General features: G+C 44.8%; 1 protein-coding gene across 5 annotated transcripts in view; it reads left to right on the forward strand.

The window, feature by feature from the left end:
* Positions 1–309: 309 nt before the first annotated feature.
* PKIA (cAMP-dependent protein kinase inhibitor alpha) overlaps positions 310–18,242 on the forward strand; it is a 36,217-nt gene continuing 18,284 nt past the window's right edge. For 2 of the 5 annotated variants that reach the window (XM_088675628.1, XM_035125292.3), the window contains exons 1-3: positions 310–360; positions 904–1,053; positions 8,208–8,378. Coding sequence is in view for 1 of the 5 variants with exons in the window: in XM_035125292.3 (XP_034981183.2) it covers positions 8,340–8,378 (39 nt within the window). In the remaining 4 variants the exon portion in view is untranslated. Of the gene's footprint in view, positions 361–903; positions 1,054–8,207; positions 8,379–10,124; positions 10,247–18,242 lie in introns of those variants that run through there. The other 3 variants (XM_088675630.1, XM_035125294.3, XM_088675631.1) reach the window with 2 other exon arrangements.

The raw sequence follows: 18,242 nt of genomic DNA on the forward strand, positions 1-18,242 counted from the left end.
TGGGGGGAATTGTATTTCCACCCACCCCCAGTAAGAGCTGAATGCGGTGATCCGGAGTGGGGGAGGGAGGAAGAGGAGGAGCACGATGACTTCATGCAGCCGGAGCGCCGTGAATTTGGGATCAGCAGCTGCAGCTGCACGCTGGGGAGGCAATGACAGCGGGAGCTCCGCCCGGGCGTTTGTCCAAGGCACCCCCGGCGTGATCTTTTTCCAAAATAAAAAAGACACCCCCCTCCTTTGCAAATAAACCACCACCCGCAACAACCTGCAGGGGGCGGAGAGTTGCCCAAAAGCTGAGGAGGCTCCGCCGCAGTGCGAGGGGGAAAGAGGAGACGATGCGCTGAATCGGCCGTCGGGGAGGTGAGTAGATGTGTAAGATACACACGCACACCCTTTTCGCCGCCGCCGCCGCCGCTTCAGCAAAGGGAGGCGCAACACGTGCGGAACCGACGATGTGGGCGAGAAAGCCTCGCTTGCTGGGCCGAGCGCCCCGTGGTGGGGGCTGGAGAAGCCGCTGCGGCCAGATCGGGGATGCTCCTCTGCTGGCATCCGAGCGGGGCTCCCCCCGCCCGCCTCTCCGCTGCTGTCGAGTGACAGCAGGGCCCCTTCGCTGCTGAGAATTGGGCTCGGGATTTGACTTGAAGGGTTGCCCGGCCCTCTGGTTTCTGGGGTCCCCCCCCTCCTCTCCTTAGGTCTTCCAAGCAGGCTTGCGCGCAGAGCGAGCCGCCTCCCCGCCCTCCTCGAGGGGCAGCGCTTGTTTTCTCGCCTTCCTAAAAATAGCCCGGAGAGTTTAGGGAGGGAGGGTTACTTGAGACGGGAGGGGGGGCGCTGCCTCTCTCCTGCCTTCCCTCGGACCAGGACCGGCGTGACGGCGGCTCCTTTGCTTCCTCTTCTCCTCTCCAGGACGTGCGTAAAGAAGGGGCACCCGTTGGGGTTCATGGGGCGCCGGCGGGATGGAATAAACGACGGACCTACGCGCCAGTGTGGTGGACTGCTAAGGGATGACGCCTAAACTATGGGACATGTGACAGCTCTACTTTAGTTTACTTAAAGGTAGGCCAAAATATTACGGCAGGGGTTGGGGGTCAGACTGCTCCTGGGTCCTGGACACTCCTGGTTCTCCCCACACAGTCCCGGGTCATACTGTTTTTGGTTGCCACCATATTGGGAGCTGCTCTTAAAGGGTGCTACCATGTGTCTTCCCACCCCACCCCCAAACACAAGCAGCCATTTTAATGTTATGCACATACAGTTACACTGCTGGTAGTTAAGAAATGTCAGCAACAGTGAGGCCCTTGGAGAACTACTTGGTGATGTGTCGGGATATGAACCAGTTCTTGTATCAGAGTCTAAAAAGAGAAGCAATCTAATCCTGAGCTTGTTTTGGATTGGATCATAACCCAAAATATGTTTTCTGTCCTTTGAGCTACCAACCCTCTTCTGTGTGATGGTTCATTTTTAAAAATTGGTTTAAAGGATCAAGTTCTGTGAAGGAATGACATTTGCTATGTAACACCCACATGGACCCTTGATTTGAATCTCCTTCAACCACAGGGAAGGTGCCAGGCAGCAGCCCCCATATTTGCTGTTGGGTGCCTTCAGTGTTTCAAGCATTTGGCTGAATAAAAACCCACAAACGGGTGGGTTGTGTAGTAATCTATCATTTCCCTCCAATAATGGAAAATCCTGCCTGCCTGAAACGTGGGTTTTGTGCCAGAATGTGCAATGTGTTATGCCAATAGTCTGCTGAATGCCATGGAAGCTTCTTTTATGTTTGCTAGAAGCGAATTAATAGTGGGCATTTTGTTCTATTTAGCAAATGCGGAAAAGAAGGAAGTGCTTGCTGTGGGCCATTCCAAGTTTTACCCCCACATGCTACTAATTTAAGTGATAAATATAGGTTAAAATCAACACTACCGCTTGTTCAAGAGCGAGACTGCCAGCTAAGTCACCTATCTTGTGGGATGAAAATTAGGAGTGATGTGTGTCAGAGTGGTCGCTGCCTACATAAATGGGCTCAAAGTGTCCCATCCTCTCCTGTTTAGCATGGCACACTTGGACTTTTGAAGGTTTCTGTATATAGTAGCATAGATGACCTGTTTGAAGACCCAAATATATTATTGCTATAGGTTGGCATCTTTTGCTTTCCTTGGTGTACATTCCATCTTCTGAGCAACTGAGAAGCTGTTTTAAAATAGAATCTGTTTGACAGGTGTGAATCTTGGTTAAAAGTCTAATTGTCCACAGTTCTTGGATATGTACTGCTCAACTACCAGAATGATATCAGTGTTTAAATAATCTTTTTTTCTAAGTAGATATTTTCACAGAGGGTTACGTTTATGAAGCAGATGAGAAGAACACACAATGCTTTAAGAAGATGCTGTAATTGTGGCTCAGTTAGTAATCGGTTTACTAAACCACTGATGACTACTAAAAATCTAAGGGGAGGGGGAATCAACATTTAGAATTCTCAGTTATTTTCTGATGAGGCTCTTATGGTTGTAGCTGTTGTGTGACATGCAGAAATTACTAGAGCCTCATCAGGAGGTCACTTTCCCAAAATAAGGTAACATCATTTCAGCTTCCTAGATAATTTGGTAATATCTTGGTCTTGTGACAGAGGTACACTTTAAGCTTCACAATTTCTTGAAGGAGATTTTAAAATGTATCCCTTTCAGACTTTTCTGGTAATTGACATACCCTTTTATTATGCAGAAGGGACACGGGTGGCACTGTGGGTTAAACCACTGTGCTGCTTGGGCTTGCCGATCAGAAGGTCGGCAGTTCGAGGCCTGCGACAGGGTGAGCTGCCATTGTTCGGTCCCAGCTCCTGCCAACCTAGCAGTTCGAAAGCACACAGTGCAAGCAGATAAATAGGTACCGCTCCGGTGGGAAGGTAAACGGCGTATCTGTGTGCTGCTCTGGTTTCGCCAGAAGCGGCTTAGTCATGCTGGCCACATGACCCAGAACGACTGTCTGCAGAAGCGGACAGCGCCAGCTTCCTCGGCCTGTAAAGTGAGATGAGCACTGCAACCCCAGAGACGTCTGCAACTGGACTTAATTGTCAGAGGTCCCTTTACCCTTTACCTTTTATTATGCATGTGCCCCATTCTAGCTCTGAACACTTTGGAAGTATCTTGATTGTTGAAGGCTGGTTTAGGGTAACTGACCTTTGAGATGTTGCCGGACTCCCAAATTCCACCAGTACCAGCCAACATGGCCATTGGTGAGGGTTTGTGCAAGTTATATAGCATTTCTGATCCCTGATTTAAGGACACACTGCAAATCATCCTAGAATTTTCAATATTCAGTTAGTCAGTGATGTCAAATGGAGTGAAGAATATGTCAATATAAAAATTAAGAGGATAGGCCTACAGAATAGGTATCCATTGCTAAAGCACAGAAGAACTCTGCATTCAACACACATTTGCAGCAGTACACACCTGCATACCAAATTTCTTAGTTCATATTGACACAAATTTCATATGTGTTCATTCACACAAACACGTACAGACTCATTGAACATGTGTACAGCATAACATGAAAATCCGGAAAGAAATCTTGAATATAATAAACAAATGAAGCTACGTATTATTGGACAACCTTGGAGAACCACTGCCAATCAGTGTAGACAGCTCTGAGCTAGATTGACCATTGTTCTGACTCTGGATAAGGAAACTTCCTATGTTCCTCCTTTATTCTTGGATCACCTTGAGGAGATCCTTTATCTTTCTTTAGACCCTTAGGACTCCAATTCCAGTTCTTCACCATTCATTGTGTATTCCTTGAAAATGTTGCACTTAGATATTGCAGTTCTGTAGCCAGAGATGGAATAGTGGAGGAGCATTCATTGCTTTGTACATTCTCCTATATAGGAGCCGTCTTGTTTAGCCTAAGTAAATCTTGGGTGATGGCTTATGGCGCTGTTTGTGGGTATATAGATGAACCACTTGTTGTTGGCATCCATCGAGAGACAGTGGAGTGCCTCCGGGGGTGAAGTCAAACCACTGTTAACAGCACTGATGTGACCTCTCTGGGGCACAATCCTGGGCAGTGTGTATGGAGGTCCTGGGCTGCCCAGACGATAAGACCCCCCTCTTGGCCTCACTGATGTGGTCCAAAGGAAAGCAGAGCAATACATTTGGCACCAGCTTGACTGCAGAAGTTGCCAGAAGGAGGCATATAAGGTGCCATCAAATTGTAGGTGCCATCAAATTGTAGATATTCTACAAGGGAGTGGAGGTTTAGAATCAGAGTTTTCATGCTCCTTGATGGGCTAACTTCCCACGTTGATGAGCTCCATCTACCCCTCATTTCCCTCTACAGCACATGCAGAAACTGCCTCCTTGACCATTGGACCTACTATTGGTCTCATCTGCTCAATCCACCAGAGCCTGTCTTCTCATCCAGGGGATGTCCTTAACTCACCAAGTGAGACCCATCGGCCACCCTAACCAGTCAAAGCCATCTTGGTAGTACTACAACAAAAGCTGTATTTATGTCCCCAGCAGTGGGCAGGGGGAAATGGAGAGTGTCAGGGGAAGTCATTATCTACAGGATTCCCCCCCACCAACATCATGGCCTTGAAAAAGATCCAAAACTATATCCATCCTGGGGCTGGCATATTAATTTTTACTTCCATTTGGAGTGGGGGCAGGGAGGGAAAGAAAAAGTTGCTCTCGTCTGGTCTACAGCTAGCCAAAAATAGTATTTCTAGAGTAGGAGATGGACTGGAACAACCTATGGGAGATCCTTTCTGTTCTTCCTCTTCTGTGGTAGGCTACCTCAGCTGTTTTGGCAGCAGTCTGTGGTGGTTTTGCTGCTGTCTTTAAGCAAGGCTCGTTCAGATTTAGTTCTGCATAAAAAAATTATTTACCTCCACCACCTATAGGTTGGTATATTGCATTTGCTCATGGAGCTTCAGCTTAGCAATAGCCTCTGACCATCAGTGGTGTTTTCTGCACCATTGTTCCTTCTGTATCACTGCTTGGGCAACTGGCCTTGTCAGTCTATTTCTTCAGCTTGCTGGGTTCTGGAACGAGCAGAACAGGAAAACTGTTGTACTTTCAGTAGCTGTGTGGAAGAGGATTTTGGCTGGTGTAATCTGGCATTGTCAAGCAGTTTTTGACAGGGTGCTTAAACTTGCACCTCCTGAAATTGCTTCTTCTGTGAACTGTTAGAAGTAAGCAAGCCTAATGATCCCTTGCAACTGATTCAATCCTACTGGGTCGGCATTGCAAGCTTGAGAATGCCTACAGTTGCCATTGGGGCTGTTGTGCCTTTAAGTGGCATGGCAGCCAGAACTGGGAATGAGACATGACAACAAAAGCTGCATCTGTTGGATTTGCTGCCTGTTCTGCAGCTATTATAGAAGCGCCACCAGACAAAAAAGCAGCAACGTTAGCTGTAAGTTCTTCATTGTGGTCTGTCTTGAGAGAGCAAATGTTGTTGTGGCTTTTATGGCAGGCTATTCATTGGTAGATGGGACGCAGGTGGCGCTGTGGGTTAAACCACAGAGCCTAGAGCTTGCCGATCAGAAGGTCGGTGGTTCGAATCCCTGCGACGGGGTGAGCTCCCGTTGCTTGGTCCCAGCTCCTGCCAACCTAGCAGTTTGAAAGCACGTCAAAGTGCAAGTAGATAAATAGGTACCGCTACAGCGGGAAGGTAAACGGCGTTTCCGTGCACTGCTCTGGTTCGCCAGAAGCGGCTTTGTCGTGCTGGCCACATGACCTGGAAGCTGTACGCCGGCTCCCTCGGCCAATAATGCGAGATGAACGCCGCAACCCCAGAGTCGGTCACGACTGGACCTAATGGTCAGGGGTCCCTTTACCTTATTCATTGGTAGAGGTGATACCAGCATGAAATGGTTTTATCTCCATCTGTTATCCGCCTTTCAACATGGAAACTCATTTATTGGACAGAGTGGTCAAGATTCATATGAAAGTTGAGGATGAATCCACTGGAGCCTTTGCTGTGCTTACCCGTAAACTGTATTGGTTGGTTGTAAAGAGGGCGGCAGGAGGATGAAGGTACAACTCAAGAATAGTTAAACTACACACATGCTTGCCTAGGAATTGACATGTAGGGATACATAACTTTCCTCTAAAGTGGTTATGACATTAAAAGCTAAGTGGCTTTTCCCTTCCCCACCCATCCCAATTCAAGGTGCAGTTCTTCTGCTTTAGATTACGGCTTCCATGGCTGCATTTTATTTTTATTTTAAAGGAAAGGAGTCTCCTCCTTTGGAGGTCTTTAAGCAGAGGCTTGACAGGCATATGTCAAGAATGCTATGATGATGTTTCCTGCTTGGCAGGGGGTTGGACGGGATGGCCCTCGGTGGTCTCCAACTCTATGATTCTATGAAAGGCTAAAACTGTAGCTTAGCCCCAAAGAAATGGGTCTCTAAAGAGATGGGCTGAAGGAAAGAATTGAGGGGAGGGGGGTGCTGATTTCATTCTGTTCTCATAAAAATGCTCCCACAACCTGACATGCCTCAGAGGGTAGAGTTGTCTTTTGGAAGCAGATGTTAGCGTGGGAGGCAATTATAGCCGATATGGAGAAGCTACTTCACACAGTGAGGAGGAGAAAAATATAGAGGTGTTTGTGGGAGGACAAAGAGGCAAAGTCATCTTGCATGGAAAGAAAGAGGCATTAATTAGTGTGGGGAGATAGTTAGTCTTCAGCTACCCTTGCATGCCTGCCTATGTTAAATGTTAAAGCTGTTCCAGCCAGAGCCTGTATCCTTTGTTTTCTTCTTCCCTGAGCTGTAATGCATTTATTGCCCATTTACCCGTTACCCACCTTTCCTCCATTTAGGCAAATGGGACTTGGTGGAAAGCTTTTCCTTACCCTGCCCCATTTTTGTGGGACCAGGGAGAGAAGGTTAGAGCAGGGAAGCACATTCGCTGCACTCCTTTGTGACTTGACTGCTTCCACCAAGATGTGAGTGTGCCCAGCTAAAAAAAGCACCAGGCTATAAGGGACTTGCTTGGTGCTCGTGAACTGGAAGACATGAACCATGAATTGCAAGTGAACTTTGAGTGGTTGTCCTGCAAGTCTCTGCACCAATATGCATGACATAGTGTGGGATCCTGATTTCTTTTCCTTTCTCTCCAGTGCTTTATCTTTCTATGGAAAACGTTCTGTTTCCTAAGTTCATATTGGAAACGATGAATGGGTGCCAATTGCCAATAATATTAAGTGAGCTTGGTAGTTTCAGTGTTTTAAGCTTTGTTTATTAAATGCAAGTAAAATAAACATGCTAAATTAGGTAACAACAGCATATGGTACCAGAATTCGTTTTGATTTCAGTTGAAAAATTCCCACTGCAAATTCCCCTGTAATATACCAGGAAAAGACTCCCAATTTAAAATCTAAATATCTATATCTATATGATGCTGATATGTATAAGCGCTGAGATTATGTCACATTCGTAGTGAAAGAAAGCAAGGAGTGTATCAAACTCTTTTTCATATCTTTCTTGCATATCATGTTGGTGGACTTGCAGCCCCAGAGACTTGGGGGAGGTGGAGTCTCTCCAGCCATAGCTGCTGGCTCCCTCTGCATAGCATAGGAATATATTGAAAGGACTTCACAAATCTTTGTGCAGTGTTTTGAGGGCTGCAGATTTTTAGGGGCCTTCCTCTCTTGCTGCTGCACCTGAAGCTATTGTTCTAACTTCTATAATCCAGCATCTAGTTCTAAGAGCCCCTTATTTGGGGAGCTGAAACATACTTGGCTCCCAATAGTACATGCTTGTTGTAACCATGATCCTTGTGATACTCCCCACCCTGCTCAAAACAGCCTTGATTTAATGAACCTGAGTACAAGTTATTGACTTAGCTCTGCTGAATATTATCCACTTGTTAATCCACGCTGCTTGCTTTAAAAGGTATCCAAAATAGCAGAAGTCTGTATTGATCCATTTCTTTTTCATCTTTTCCCCTCCCTCAATTCACAGTTGTCCTTGTACTAACCTTGAACATAACAGTTAGTTTTAAAACATACATTGCAGTTTCGGATTGATGATTTAAGCCATGCATCTCCTCATTTTGGATGGCTAAATAGGATGGGTTGATTGAATAATACTTCCTTCTCTTTCTCTCCCCACTACCATGCTGTTCGCATATTCTGCATATTCAATTTCATTTTCTGCTGAGCAAAACACATTGCTGCAATACTCTTCCTTTTTTCTTTTTGTTGTGTAGGATGGCGTTCAGTAGGTGCTGATGTTGACACAGCATTTGTGGAGTCAAAGAGCTGTTTGTGTTTGCTAGAGAAAAGAAAGTAATGTTTCACAACAATGGAGATTGGAAGGGGCCTGCACTGGATATCACTTAATGAGGATTCTAGCCTATCTGAGGCATGTCTACTCTAAAGTAAGCCCCCAGTTCAACTTGCTTCTGAGTAGACATGAATACGGTTGTACTGTTCATTGCATTTTTGTGCATGCAAGTTTGGAACCACCTAGGTTTTTTTTAAAAAAAAACGATTCTCATGCATTCTGTTGATTGGAAGTACAAGATTGTATTCAATTGTGATAGAGGAGAGAGCAAGGGGTTTCAGATTGATAAACGCAGAATCAATATGGTTTTACATTAACAGCAGGGTTTTGTTCCTCTAAAGATAGGTGCTTGGATCAGGTCTAACTGCAGAAGCCCTTAGCAACCTTAGTTCCCGGTATTCAATGATTGGTTACGGTTCCTGTGGAATTTTTGGAATTCAGTGCTGTCAAGATATGCCAGTTATCTCTTGTTTAGAAGACTTTAAAAGAGGATTACAAATTCACGAAGAATAAGTATTGTCAGTGGCTGCCACTCATGATGATTTTATGAGTCATCTCTGTTTGGAGGCAACATGTCTCTGAGAATCAGTTGCTGAGGTGTGTCAGAGGGAGTGGGCTATTGTCTTGATGCCCCACTTACGGACTTCACAGAGGCATCTGGCTGGCCACAGTGGGAGATGGGATGCAAAAACTAAACAGACCATTGGGCACATCCAGCAGAGCTCATCCAATGTTCTCTTGCTGGGAGTCTTTCCTAGAGATGTGGAGATCCGGGGGGGGGGGGCATGGAAAAATGGTAGGAAATTGGTTTCTCTCTTCTCCCCCCCCCCAAACTTTTCCAGTTTTTTTTCTGGGCCTTCATATCACTAGCTATGCCACATCTATCTTTTTAAAAAAATCACACCTAAAATGAATATGACAGAGTTACTGAAAATAAACTGAGCACTCATCCAAAACCAGAGGCTGTGGCGTAATATGTGAAATGGTCCTTAGTGCCAAGGTATCATCATGCAGAACACCAGCCATTGGCAAACTTGAAGGTTGCAGGTTCTAATTCAGGCATCCCCAAACTGCGGCCCTCCAGATGTTTTGGCCTACAACTCCCATGATCCCTAGCTAACAGGACCAGTGGTCGGGGAAGATGGGAATTGTAGTCCAAAACATCTGGAGGGCTGAAGTTTGGGGATGCCTGTTCTAATTCATTTTTTTACACAGCTCCAGATTCAAAATAGTCACTTGGGGTGCGTGGAGCAAGATTCACTCTGGTGGGGTTTCAAGGGGTGGAGCTAAGTACCCATGGCACTCCCATGAGCTGGGTGGGCACACTGCAGATTTGGAAGATCCCCTTTGTTTTTTACTAGAACCCGGAGTCTTACCAACCAGAACCAAACAGTGGCTCAGATGGGAAGCTAGGAACTAAGGAACCAGATGTCTCTGGGTTCAGGCTCTGTCCAGGAGTTTGTGATCAGTACCAGAACCAAGCACATAATTCCTGCCACACAAAAATCTACTTATGGTTTTCGGGTGGGCATGCTTTCTATTTGTTAGAAATTTGAGAGTCAGAAATCCTTGCTGATCTTCTGCAAACGACTTGGAGACCTATGGGTGGGTAGACCCCAGTCTAGCATCTTCCCACCCTTGCCATGAATCGTAGCTGTAGCTAAGTAACTGGTTTTAATTGGTTATTAAGAGGGAGGACCCTTTTAGTTGTTGCTATTGATCAGAAAATCTTTCTAATCTACTGCAGATTACCCAGCAGAAAACCCTGTTTTCTTTCCAGCCCTGCTGTACACTACTATCCTGAAAAAAATTGCATCATTATCTCCATTATGAATTGCAGATTGTGCCCTGAGATTTACTGCGTGTTCAGCCCAGGAAAGTTCAGTCTCAAATTAAGCTCTCTGAAAGTCAAGGGAAGGGTCTGATTAATCTCTAGCAATTCAAAAGGCTATATTCAAATAGGTGAGATTTTAAAGAGAGTCTTATTTTATATGGGGGCTTTGTATTGTTCTGGAGCATTGCATCATGAGTGCTGTGCCTAAATTGAGACCAGAGTGCATAGGAGGCAAAAACTGGGTTTGGATATTAAGCACACACTTGTAGTTAGATGTGGATTTCGTTTGGGTTGGAAGCCCTCTGGTTGTATCCAAGCAACTCGGCTGGAGCTGAAGGACTTGTTGCGTAGGAAAGAGCAAAAATCCATTCTGTGCAGCTCCAGAGGTCAGGACTATATGTCAAGGGCTCGAGGTACAGGAGGGTAGATTTCAGTTGAACGTTTAAGGGAAATGTCTTAACGGTAAGAGGAGTTTGACCATGGAGACAGTTACCTAGCAGGGGATTATACTCCCTCTCTCACTAGCAATATCCAGACAGAGGCTACACAGACATCTATTGGGATGCCCTTGCTCTGGATTTCCTACATTGAACAGGAGGTTGAATTAGATGGCTTAGATGTCTCTCCCCAACCCCCCCCCCACTGCCCTTAGAGCTTGCAGCTAACATTATGTGGCCAACATTATCCTGATTTTTAATAATGGTCACAAATCTTCATTTCTACTAAAGTGGTTCCATTTCAGAAAGCCATATGACTTTTATTAGATTCTGCTCCTTGTTTAGAGTACAGCTGTTCTCTTTGAACACAAAGAGTATGTGAAAAGAATTATGTATGTGTATATATTATTGCCGAGTATCTTTGAAATGCATCCAAATTGGATAGAAGATGGGAAATATAAGACATTTGCGAAATATTGACACTTGAAGGGAAAAATTGTTGGCTGCACTATAATACTTGTAAGATCAATTCTAAAGCTCAAATCTATGGTGCTGTTAGAAAAGACGGAAAAGAAAGGGCAGTCTCCCTCCTCTGAGCCCTTAGCCCCCTGTGGAATCAACCATAAGTGTGATTATAGTTGAGAAACTGCTGCCAGCAGCGTTCCTACTGGTAGTTTTAAGGATAGGTAAAGGTACTCCTGACCGTTAAGTTCAGTCGTGTCCGACTCTGGGGTTGCGGCGCTCATCTCGTTTTACTGGCCGAGGGAGCCAGTGTTTGTCCACAGACAGCTTCCGGGTCATGTGGCCAGCATGACTAAGCCACTGCTGGCGAACCAGAGCAGCGCACGGAAATGCCATTTACCTTCCCGCCAGAGCGGTACCTATTTATTTACTTGCACTTTGACGTGCTTTTGAACTGCTAGGTTGGCAGGAGCAGAGACTGAGCAATGGGAGCTCACCCCATTGCAGGGATTCGAACCACCGACCTTCTGATCGGCAAGCCCTAGGCTCTGTGGTTTAGACCACAGCGCCACCCGCGTCCCTACAGTGGTAAGAACAGCACCATCCATGGGTCAACTGAACCCAAAGCTGCTTGTTAACTTTGTCACTCCAGTCTTCACTGGCTGGGATTAAGATTACTCTGATGTTAGATTAATAATTTTTCAATGCCATGATGCATGACCAAAACATTATTTAGGATTTTCTCTAAATTAAATAACATTGAGGCTGTGTTCAACACCTGACATTAACCTAATGCAGGGGCCACTGCCTTTTTGGACCAGTGGGCACATTTCAGATTTTGAGAACATTGTAAGTGCCAGTCACAAAAAGGCTGTCATTGGGAGCATGCCATAGCACAACAGGGCTGCCACAGGGGGTGGGGCATAGCATGACACAGAATTACGGACAATACAGTCATTGCTGCTTCTCTCCCCACCCTACCCCCCAGAACAACCTCATGCTTACCGTAGGAAGTCAGTGATGTCCTGCTGGTCCTGACTGTGCAGATATAACTGCTAAAGGCACAAGAACTCTGTTTTCCCAGTGCCAACCCTAAACCCAAAGCCTAGGAGACATTCCTAAGCCTATTTGCAAAATTGTAGCACTCTGCCTTTGCTGTTTGGAGAGGGGATTCTTTAACATCCACCTGCACTTACGTATTAGTATTTGCGGAAATTAGCTTCTAGGGAGTACTTGATATCTGACAAACCCACAACAGGAAAGTTGCACCCTGGTTGCTAGGAAAAAAGGAAGGGCAAGCTATGGGTATTCCAATGATTACTAGAAAATGAGAGAGAAGCAGGAGAAGTGCACTAAAGGAAAGGGGAAATGCAAACTGTTTAGGACTCCAGGGGTTCCTATTGCCTGGTTTCCAAGCAACTCGGTCGTCAGTGACAGCTCTGACTTCACTCATTGGCCAAAAACGCCGAAAGACATGAGCAGTCAGGCTGCATCATTTCACAGAAATTGTTTAGAAGGGTACCTGTACATTTTGCTTCCCAACTTTATTTCTAGGAGGGAAAGTCATGAAAACTCAGAGTCTGGGCCCCTGCCTGGGAGCACCAATGAAAGACTTGGGTGCCAAGTTGGTAACCCCAGCCTATAATAAAAAAGCTGCCTTGATGATGTGTGTTATGGTTGCATGATGCAACATGGCATTGCAATCTCCTGGTTTGTAAACGTTCCAAATTTATTGATTCCTCAATCAAGCATCTTTTGCTGTGGTGCCGCCTTGTACTCTTTTTGGTGCCTCCTAAAAGTGCTCTTGTTTAGGCTAACCTACCCAGACATGTAAAGTTGGCATATATTTTAATCTGCAGTTTTAGCATATGGTTTTTACTTATGCTGTATTATAGTAATACTGGCGTCCAGAGTTTTCCCTCTCTATGATGGAGGTTGTTTCTGTCGTCCCTTCCAAGGTTTTTAAAGCTCTTGAGATTCCTAAGATTGCAGTGGAGGATATTTATTTCCTTGTAATGGTTTGGTAAAGATGCAATCCACTAAAGCTTCAAGAGCTAATTTTAATTTATCTAGACTGGTTGTCTCTCTAAGGGGAGTTTCGTGCAGAAGGAAATGCTTGAATATGATTGACTTGCGTGCATACGGTTTCCACTACTGCTGCTATGAGTATTGCTGAGGGTGGGGTGGAAAGGTTCTATTGAGGCTGTCATGTTTATCGATGGCCTGTCTGCAATTCCACTTAAATAACTTAAGTCTCGTCGTGCTAAAATAAATGACAGGCAGACTATACCCCAAGTTTTCAGTTATTTGTGATGACCATGTCTGGTTACTAAACGAACTCCACTGGTTGAGCAGGAATAATTCTCTGACTTTACACACTTAACACTTGATCCAATAATGTTATAGACATTCTAATTAGACAAGCCGCTCTTGGTAGACGATGAAATGTGTCGATATTAGTTGCAACCGTGTCAATTCTATTCATAGAGAACATTTATGGCTCATCTTATTCCACAGTAATATCAGCTTTTGTCGCTTGTAACACCCTTTTCTTCTAGGAGTAATAGGCTTCAAATCCTGGAAAGGAGCTAACCCTAGTTAGTGTTTACATGTGATTAACTTTGGTGTGGTCGTTCCAAATAGCCATGGGTGAGCCAAGCTGAAGCGGACAGAGAAGAGAGAATGTGATCCTTCAAACCTTGTCCCCTGCTCCTGCGGTGTTGCATCTGTACAAGTCAATAGAAATGGAGGTCAGAGGCAGGAAAGGGACCCTTGGGAATACTAAGAACACAAGAAGAGCCTGATGGAGCAGGCCAGTGGCCCATCTAGTCCAGCATCCTGTTCTCACAGTGGCCAACCAGATGCCTAAAGCAAAGCAACTGATACTCAGCTGATGAATCTCTTAAAGCCATCCAAATTGGTGATCATCACCACTTCTTGGGGGAGCAAATTCCTTTAACTAAGCACTGTTGAATCCTCCTATCAAAATGGCTGCTTAGTGGAAAGGTTGGTGCTCATAAGAGAACTCATCCCCTTATCCCAACCATGAGCCTTTGATAAGGAATTTGTATAATCCAAGTGTACACATCTTCCTGTCTCATGACTGTATATGCCATCAAGTAGCTGTAAGCTATTGTCGAAACATGGTTCTATACCAAAGCCATGCTGCTGTTTTCTCAGTAAGGCTTGTTCTTCTATAGTCTACCGCATAACAAGTATGCAACGAAATGCTTCCATTGAGAAATCTGTCTTTTCTTTTTGGTAATGGGATGTTTCCCCTCACCCCTTTCTGGCCTTGTGCGGTGCACTTGCTAGATGAGAGTGGATGAAGGAAAGCTTGGCAACAGTCAAACAGAAAATAGAGCGACACTCATTAAATCATAGAAGAATTAGAGCATGTAGAAATTTCAGTCTCTCTTCAGAAGAAAAAGTGGGTTGAGAGTACACATGGAAAAAAAGATTGAATGAACAACAAGCTTCGGCTCAGAATTTTAAGTAAACCTCCCTTTGTAATAGTTTCTACAGGCGAGTTCTAGTGCTGGAAGTGCTTGGATGGTCAAACAGAATAACAGTAGAAAATTCCAACAAGAATATAGTGCTCTCATATTCTGCCTCATGCTTCACAGTGACCTGTCAAAGAAATATGTTGTTCATTGTCGATAACTGTTGTCAGTGTGGGCATGTAGGATGTGAAAGCAACATGAATTACATGGGGGAGGGCAGTGTTATATTAATCTCAACACATGCTACATTACAAAGCTACATGGCATGATCAAGGGCGTGAATTATGCAGTATCATAATGTGGTGTTAATGTTAAGCAATGCAATAGCAAGAGGGCATGGAAGAGCTGCTGGCGACAAAGGCAAGAAATGAGCTGGCAATGTCAGGTCTGGCAGGCACAATTGATGGGGTGCATTTGGCTTGAATGGTCACAAATGCAGGTTCAATTATTTGAAGAGAGAATGGGCGACCTACTCACTGTTAGTCAACACTGTATTTAGAATTATTTTAGCTGAATATCAACTGCAATCATTTGTCTTTCACCGTTCATATCGCAGGCACTTATTTTATGTCACATCATTTTGTTCTTATCCTGGAAGATCCCAGAGCCTTTACAAATGTTTCAGCTTTGGCACTTCCATTTCTGAGATGAAAGGCAACCGGTCTTTAGCACGAAGTTGAAACAAGCAACAATCAGTTTTCTGCAGATTTCCATTTGTTCTGATTTATCACTAAAGAGTTTGTTTTCTGGGGGGAAGCAGGGCAAAGGCAAAACTGCTTGGACCCATGGCGTAGAAAGCACGGGGCAAGCGGAAAACCGCTCGGACTCATGCTTTCTAGGCAAAGGGCAATTGGAAATGTGTATGAACCCTCTAGGGAAAAAAATCATTTTAAGATTTGGTGTAGAGAGGGAGACAGTATTTCCCGCATGTCACAAGTATGTCTTGCCTTAGTCCTAAGTGACGTAGGGGAGTAAGATTCATTTGCATTGTTTTCTAATTTCCATATTGTTTTTTTTTAGGTCTGTGGCCCTCATAACTCATTTGAACTCTGCCTGTATTGGAGAGAACATCAACCCTTTGGTCACAATTCCCTTTTTTGATAGTTCTCTATTTTAAAGATAATACTGCTCTGGAAACATTTCCTCTGGGCAAGGAATTCCCATTTGTTCACCCATAGTGCTTCAGAGGCATTACAGTGGTATGACCACATTATTCTTGCGAGTCTTCTGGTGTACCTGACTAAAATCAACCCATTACGATGCTCGCAAAGGAAAAGTCACATATTTAATCTTATGTCCAATCTGGCTTAAATGCCACATTTCTCTATAGCTCTCCTTTTGGAGCAAATTGTGCCTTCCTGCGATCCCACTTATAGGCTGTTAACTAGCCTGTTTGTGCAGCACCAAAAAATGTGCTGCCATTTCAATCAATTAGACGGGTAAATCTTCTTCCCAAGCAGATCAGTTTAATGGCAGAGTTGTGTAGTGTATATGTCATAAAGGATAAAAATAGTGCTGTCATGAAGTAGTTTTTGATTTCACATTTAGCAGCAGTATAAAAGTGTGACCAGGCCCAATATTTAGTCTCAACTGTTCTCTCCTAGATATTTGTTGCATCATCTCAGCAGGTTTATCTAGCTTCTCATTTGAGGGCCCGATTTCTGCTTTTTCAGTCTTTTTTGAGAGAGGGCAGTAAAACGGAGACTAAAAATAACATGGATCTTTGAGTTTTTGCTGTTGGAACCTGTTCCAATCTACAGTGGTACCTCGGGTTACAAACGCTTCGGGTTACAACACTTTGGGTTACAAACCACAGTGGTACCTCGGGTTACGAACTTAATTCATTGCGGAGGTCCGTTCTTAACCCAAAACCGTTCTTAACCTGAGGCGTGCTTTCGCTAATGGGGCCTCTCGCTGCCGCCGCGCAATTTCCGTTGTCATCCTGGGACAAAGTTCTCAACCCGAGGTACTACTTCTGGGTTAGTGGAGTTTGTAACCCGAAGTGTTTGAAACCCGAAGTGTTTGTAACTTGAGGTACCACTGTATTGTGTAACCCTTGAGTCAGCATTCGGGACCAGTTTCAGTACAGTATCTAGAGTATATTTGTATTACATTCTGGGACTCCAGTTTGGATGTCTATGAGTAGCAGCCTTCCCACAATACACACCCACTCATAAGCCATGAGCAAGCAGTGTTGTTTATTCAGCTGACAACAGTGGATCACCAAGAGATCAACAATATAGGCAGCAGCACTCATGGCAAGAGAGAACTTCAGCAGGTGGCACTGGAGTCCATTGACAGCAGGGTAGCTCTAATCATCTTTTCCTAGATGGATTTCAGCAATAGTATTTTCAACCTGTAGTGATCCAGCCAGTAACTCCTAGAATCCTCTAACTGACGCAATCTGCAGGGGACCACTTCATCAGTCATCTTCACAGGAAATACAAGCTAGGTATGGGGGAGCAGGCAGCCAACCCTTATGCACAATGCAGGCCTTTAAGACAGCACAGCTTCCTCCGGGAAACAAATGGTGTGTAGGGCTTGGATCTATGTAAGTCTCCAGCTGTTAAACTCAAGATTTGTTTTTCCTTTGGCTACATTCCGTATGCCAACTTCCCTACAACCTGTGTTTGTGTTTTTAGAAGACCTTGTTCACCACAAGTGATCTTTCAAGTAGAGTGATAATAACTGGGAACTTGAGATGCCCAGGTCTAGCTAGTATGGACTTCCCTGATCAACAAATATTGATCAGTTTCCAGCTGATGCTACAGTCTGTACCATGTTGTGAAAGCACACAGTTACTGTACTGAAGCCAAGCAGATATGGCTCTTTTCAGTCCCCAAATGGGAGACCAGCTGAGCACAGCAGCATGAGTTCCATCATGTAAGAAAGGCTGGGTATAAATGTAATAAATGGTGGTTTGGATCCTAACTAGACACCTACAGACAGAAGGGCTCCTTCCATTCACAGATGGGATTCAGATCCAGTGGAGGTTCACATTGTGGAGAGGCCATTTCTGCCGATCCTTCCACTGTCTTCCAATGTTGTTCTAGATGGGGCCATACCTTCCAGAGCAGATTGTCAGGAGTAGTAAAAGGGCCTTCAGAGGGAAGGGATAATAGTGAAAACTGGCTCTCCCTCTCTTTTGCTGGTGGAAATATCCTAAGAGCAGAACCATGTTCAGGGGAAGGTTGTGCAAAGGTTGAGAAAGCAACCAGCCTTTACTTCAGGGCATATGGTGATCACATTGCAATGGGCTGCATTCAATTAAATCATTACGCCAGCAGAACCCAGCTTCCCCACTGGCAGAGCAGGACTTTCTCTCTGTCCTCTCCCCACCATGTGCCCCTGCACCCTTCTCAGATCTGTCCCAGAGGGTCTGGAGAACCCCTGGGACAGCATACAGGGGGAGAGGAGGAGAGGGGAGATCATTGTGTTGAGCTTGAAGAAACGCTTGGACTGGTGGAACAATCTGCTTAGCACTACATTGAACACAACCCAATATAGTTCCATTAAACTTCGGTCTTTAGTTTTTACAGGAAAACAGGTGTAATATCTCTCCCATTCCCCCAGCCTGCCTCCCCCGCAATAGATAGATAGATAGATAGATAGAAACATTCCCACATCGTGCTGTTCATGTGATGTTGAACTCATGTAGAGCTTAATGCGAATGTATATCTTTCGGCTCGAATGGTACCCAGTTGTACAAACGCCAATTAATT

The sequence above is a fragment of the Zootoca vivipara genome, chromosome 8, assembly GCF_965207765.1.
Source record: "Zootoca vivipara chromosome 8, rZooViv2.hap1.1, whole genome shotgun sequence".
Lineage (NCBI taxonomy): Eukaryota > Metazoa > Chordata > Lepidosauria > Squamata > Lacertidae > Zootoca > Zootoca vivipara.